Here is a 6,133-nt window from a genome sequence, read left to right as displayed (position 1 = left end):
TTTAGAGCCATCCAGCGTTGCACGTATCAGTCTAATCAGTTTCGCCGGAAAACCACGCCGGAGCCTACGAAATGAGAAAAAGAAACTGTGTTAGCTATCATACGATTATGATAATTCAGGAATGACTGAACTGCAAAATGCTGTCTCACGGTGTGTCCATGAAACCGACTATAGCCATTGGTATCCGAAGATATTCCGGGGTTTACGGAGGCAGCTTCAAAACCGTAAATTTGAAATAGATATGTTTTCTTAGTTTTTGATCAGAAAACGAAGTATGAATATGAAACCAACAGCGACATAATGATAGTCGTCGAGCGGATAGAATCTATCATGAACATATACCTCTACATTTGGGAGATGATATTTGTATTTTCCATATCATTGTAATTCAACAATATGTACTTTGGAGTGCAGGTCGATTTACCATGACTGTACAAACCGACTGATACTTAAAATCCAGTGAGAAAGTCAATAGGTACGTTTCCCTACGATCAACAAAAATCGATAAATATTTTCAAACTGCAATGTACCTAATATTTGAACCACGCGGAAAAAAAAGGTAGGTATACATGACGACTGGAATGATATTTAAGCAAACAGAATTTGTCTAATCAGTATCAGTTTACTTCATCATTTCTTCAGAATATTACATCGAGTTAAACTTAAAAAATGGATTATCTTTCGGAACAACCAAGTTTAAGTAGCGACAGCAGTCCCAATTCATCGTTGGAATCACCCCCGTTTCTTATTTCGGGATCATCTCATGGATCACTTTCCACTGATTCGGAACAGTCAATTCAACTCATGATTGAAGAACTTGACCAGATGTGTTACTTACCGGATCTCGTACAGGAGCAGCGTGCAGTATTAACAAATCCATTTAACGTTTGCAAAATTCTCAGAAGTCATCCAAATGCTCGAGCGAAACTAGTTGTGTACTTTCTACGGCTGGAACAATCAACGAAAGATTTTGTTTGGACATTGGTGGAAAATATTTGCAGTTTCATTAGGCGACGAACGGATCTGTCGGATGGACATTTGCTTGGATTTCACTCTATGCTTAAGTTGGGCACATTTCTAATGGACGCAGGTTGGCAGGCAGAAGCTATTATTCTACTGAATATTGCCAGTGGTCAAGCTAAAGGTCAGACCATAAAATTGTTAACAGTGCTGAAGACCCTTCTACTAGCCGAATCACTTTCTAACAGGGAAGAAGCGGCCTTTTCAACTCTCTCGCAAATTCATACCCTTGCGGGAATGGCGGAGTCTATTCCAATGGCATTAACTGTTGAACTGCACAATTCTTTCGCAGTAAGCTTCTTCGAAAAACTTGATTTTAATTCAAGTTATCAGCAAGGATTACTGGCCCTACAGCTATTAGGAGAAGGAACTCACCGAAACGAAGTAAAAATTGGAGTATTTCGCCAATTAAGTAAAAGTTGCCTTGCCAAAGGGAGACCAGTCCAAGCGAAGCTTTTGATCACTCAGGCAGTAAGTTGGGCATTACATTGCTTCGGATCGTCCAGTGTTATTTACGCGGAGGTTCTTGAGGATTATGCGTTTTATTTGTTAATGATGAATGCTTATGAAGATGCTGTAAGTGCTACAAACGAAGCGAAGAATATCTATTACAAGCAATATGGACCTTTGGCGCTACAGGCAGAATTAGCGCAAGGTAATCTTGCGTTTAGGATGTACATTGATAATCAGAAATTCTATGACATGGTCAACGTTGACCAGTACATTGAATATATAGGAGGCACGAATGACAAGCGACGACAACTAGCAATAACAGGATCTGACGATCGGCAAATGTTGGCGGTTAAAAGAATGAGGACGATGATGGTAATTAGGAAACTGTATCAATATGGATCCACAACAACCCCGAACGATAGAATTGAGAACGTACAAACGCAAAGGACAGTAAACGAGATAAAAAATATGTTTTTTCAATAATTGTATAAGATGAGTTAGGTTTAAAAAAAATATGTATATTTGCTTAGTTATTTATTGCACGAAACAATTTAAAATACATGTACCACTAAGATTATTATGCTCTCCTTGACGCTGATATTCAAACACAGTCTTCTAATCCGTTATTGTTTTCAATCAAGTGATATGTCTCTTCACTCTTTGTTGGCATTACAGCACCCCACTTTCGCTGCAGAGCTCAGATGTTTAGGAATTCACCTAAATAGCCATTACTTAACTGAGAGGTATCCATTGGCGTAACTACAGGAGGGCTTTAGCAACTTTAGCTTAAAATTGTTGGTACTTTGCATACTTATTGCTCATATCTAGCTATCTGATCATATATTAGCATAGCTGCATAAATCTTCATGATCTCTATCCCTTCAAAACACTTCAGCAAGTTGAATCTGTTTAATCAAGTTTTCAAACTTCGAACAATTGTTATATCTTGCCATAGGAGTGCTAAACACGAAAAACCACCTGGCAGCCACTTCGGTTTTATCTGTCAGCAAATTTCCTTCTTGGTCGTTGCATATGACGGGAGATGGCGCTGTCTTTCTCCGCATGCCATTGACAATCTCATAAAACCTCCGCATATCATTCTGCTCCATTCCTACCTACGCCTCACTAATAACTTGTTCTTCATACTCTTTTTTGCTTCCTGTGGTGGGTTCGTTTTTCGGCTGCTCTTGCTTCCTTGTACCGATCTCTATTCAATCGGGTACCTGACACCAACATCCGACTTCTGGCAACTTTCTTCTCATCTGTCACTCTCTGACACTCCACATCGAACCAACCCATCCTGGGACGCCTCTGAGTAGTGCCTATCACTTCTCGTGCTGTTGTGCTCACCGCTCCATGGATCGACTCCCATAGATCGTTGATGTTGTCGCTAACGTTGATTGCACTTATCCGTTCGTCGAGCTTCTGGCGGTACTCAGCCGATACTCCTTCCGCCAAAAATCGCTGGTTATTATAATGCATCGTTCGCTGTGATCTTTCGTTCGATACAGTTGACAACCGTGATCGAATTTTACTGACAACGAGGTAGGGATCAGAGTCAATGTTCGGTCCTCTGAATGTCCGCACATCGATAACATCCTAGAAATGGCGCCCATCCACCTGGTCTATCTGGTTGCAAGGTTCACCTTTTGAGTTTTTCCAGGTGTGCTTTCGGATGTTCTTTCATGCAAAATAGGTGCTACTGATGGCCATCCCTCTCGCAGCAGCAAAATTTACTAGCCGTAGGCCGTAGGGGATGTACTGCCAATAAGAAGAAGAAGAAGAAGAAGGCCGTTGTCATTGGTAGCGGAGTGAAAGCTCTCCCTACCGATTACGGGACGAAATCTACCGACCTGAGCGTTAGCGTCTCCGATGACAATTTTCACGTCATGTTTTGGGCACTCTCCATGAGCTTTATCAAGACATTCATTAAACGTGTCCTTCACGTTGTCGGATTTATCGTTTGTCGGTGCGTAAATGTTGATTAGGCTGTAATTGAAGTATTTGCCCCGTATCCTCAATATACAGATTGCTTCGCTAATGGGTTTCCACCGCATCACTCGCTTCATCTGCTTACTACGAAACCAACTCCATGCTCTGCTTTTTAACCGCCGCTGTGATAGATGTTATATTTGAATGCAGTGTTGGTCGTGGGGTCCACGGCTCGGAATTCACGTTCTCCGGATCTAGGCTATCGGACTTCTTGAATAGTGGCCACGTTCACTCCAACCTTCGGCAGTTCACGAGCCAGAAGGCTCACTCGTCCAGGTTCATTTAGAGTCCTGACATTCCAGGTACCGAGTTTCCAATCATAGTCCTTATTTCGTTGCCGGGTCGGTTGCCAAAAATAACGTTCTCTTTTTTTATCTCCATTTTTCGTGGTATTTGAGAGTCTTCAGTAAGCTACCTTACCGGGGTCGCGTTACCTACATCATGCTGATGGGACTGCCACCTTAGGTATAGGACGCGATACAGCATTTCATTTCTCAGCCGCTGGGTACCAGGCAGACGCTGTTTGAGCCGCACCTCCTGGTGAACTGACGCTCGAGACGTACCTTCTCACTCTAGCTGATGTCAGAAGGACAACAGTGCCCAGGCTGCACTACCAGCTAAGTTTTTTTATTTATTTATTATCATACTAAGGCCAGAGTGGCCTGTGCTGCACATAAAAGACTTCTCCATTCAGCTCGGTCCAAGGCTGCACTTCGCCAACCACGCAGTCTGCGGAGGGTCCGTAAATCGTCCTCCACCTGATCGATCCACCTTGCCCGCTGTGCACCTCGCCTTCTTGTTCCCGTCGGATCGTTGTCGAGAACCATTTTCACCGGATTACTGTCCGACAGATATTCAGTTTGGTACGGCGGCGAATTCTATTCGATCGGAGCGTCTTACGGAGTCCAAAGTACGTACGATTTCCAGCCACTATGCGTCTCCGAATTTCTCTGCTGGTATCGTTATCGGCGATCATCAGTGAGCCCAAGTACACGAATTCTTCAACCACCTCGATTTCGTCACCACCGATAGAAACTCGTGGTGGGTGGCTCACATTGACCTCTCTTGAGCCTCTTCCTATCATGTACTTCGTCTTCGACGTGTTGATGACTAGTCCAATCCGTTTAGCTTCGCTTTTCAGTCTGATGTAGGTTTCCTCCAACCTCTCAAAGTTACGTGCCATGATATCAATGTCGTCGGCAAAACCAAATAACTGGACGGACTTCGTGAAAATCGTACCACTCGTGTCAATCCCAGCCCTTCGTATTACTCCCTCCAAAGCGATGTTGAATAGCAGACACGAGAGACCATCACCTTGCCGTAACCCTCTACGCGTTTCGAAGGGACTCGAGAATGCCCCTGAAACTCGAACTACGCACAACACCCGATCCATCGTCGCCTTGATCAACCGTATCAGTCTATCCGGAAATCTGTTTTCGTGCATTAGCTGCCATAGCTGGTCCCGATCGATTGTATCATATGCGGCTTTGAAATCGATAAATAGATGATGTGTGGACACGTTGTATTCGCGGCATTTCTGCAATACCTGACGTATTGCGAACACCTGGTCTGTGGTAGAGCGTTCACCCATAAATCCCGCCTACTGCCCCACGAACTCTCTTGCAATTAGTGTTAGTCGGCGGCATAAAATTTGGGAGAGTACCTTGTAGGCGGCGTTCAGCAATGTTATTGCGCGGTAGTTGTTACAATCCAGCTTATCGCCCTTTTTGTAGATGGGACACACGACACCTTCCATCAACTCCTGCGGCAGAACCTCATCCTCCCAAACCTTGGTAATCACCCAGTGCTGCGCTCTAGCCAGTGCCTCACCACCGTGTTTAAACAGCTCTCCTGGTAGTTGGTTGTTTTTCAGCCGGCCGATCTCCTCCTGGATTTCCTGGAGATTCGGAGCCGGAAGTCGCATGTCCTGCGCGCGTGCTCCTAGGTTCATTACCATACCGCCACCGTTGTCTGCCATATCGCCATTCAGGTGCTCTTCGTAGTGCTGCCTCCACCTTTGGATCACCTCACGCTCGTTTGTAAGAAGGTTCTCGTTTATGTCCTTACACATATCGGTCTGTGGCACGTGGCCCTTACGTGAACATGTTGTCCGAAGAAATGATTTGATGTACTTTCTGTAATTTTTTTAGCACCCCTTATATGAGCTCCCCTACACTTTTTCCACCAGTTACTAAAGGGAGTGGACCTAATTGCCGCTACCGCTTTGGAGTTGTTGCCAACTTTTGAGAAAACGAAGCTGTCAAACTTTGGCTCTTCTTAAAAGGCCGAAGAAACAACAAAAAGGGCGTAAAGGCCAGAGGCGACTCGTCCATATGTTCTACCTGTTCATGGAACAGGACACCATTTTTAGGTCAGAAGTTGGAAATTAATGTCTTGTCAATTAATTATTAGGGCAAATAATTTACTCAGTAAATTTTTTAAACAAAGTTTCACGTAATATTTCCAATGATTTTTACAACTAAACATCTAAACAAACAAAATATTTCGTAGGCAGATCAAGTTAACGCCACATGCTTGGCGTATAGTCAAATTGCAGCTAAATGTTTGTTTCCTCGACACACCACACCCCATCACATAAAAAGCTTTTGCCAGTCGTACGATCCATAATGAAGAACCAACAGCAGCGCTGCCAGAAATCAAATTTTAA

At 43.8% G+C, this 6,133-nt stretch overlaps 1 protein-coding gene across 1 annotated transcript; it reads left to right on the top strand.

The window, feature by feature from the left end:
• The first annotated feature begins 388 nt into the window (after positions 1–388).
• On the top strand, positions 389–2,448 carry LOC134219869 (uncharacterized). The gene is made up of 2 exons (XM_062698756.1): positions 389–559; positions 643–2,448. The coding sequence occupies exon 2, from the start codon at positions 670–672 to the stop codon at positions 1,954–1,956; it is 1,287 nt and encodes a 428-aa protein (XP_062554740.1). The 5' UTR covers positions 389–559; positions 643–669; the 3' UTR covers positions 1,957–2,448.
• Positions 2,449–6,133: the final 3,685 nt, after the last annotated feature.

Source organism: Armigeres subalbatus, chromosome 3 (assembly GCF_024139115.2).
Source record: "Armigeres subalbatus isolate Guangzhou_Male chromosome 3, GZ_Asu_2, whole genome shotgun sequence".
Lineage (NCBI taxonomy): Eukaryota > Metazoa > Arthropoda > Insecta > Diptera > Culicidae > Armigeres > Armigeres subalbatus.
Note: the sequence above shows the minus strand (reverse complement) of the source record. Positions and strands in the feature narration are given on the sequence as shown.

What these genes read in the sequence shown, in the direction of transcription:
- LOC134219869 (XM_062698756.1), top strand. Translation starts at nt 670, where the DNA reads ATGGATTATCTTTCGGAACAACCAAGTTTAAGTAGCGACAGCAGTCCC.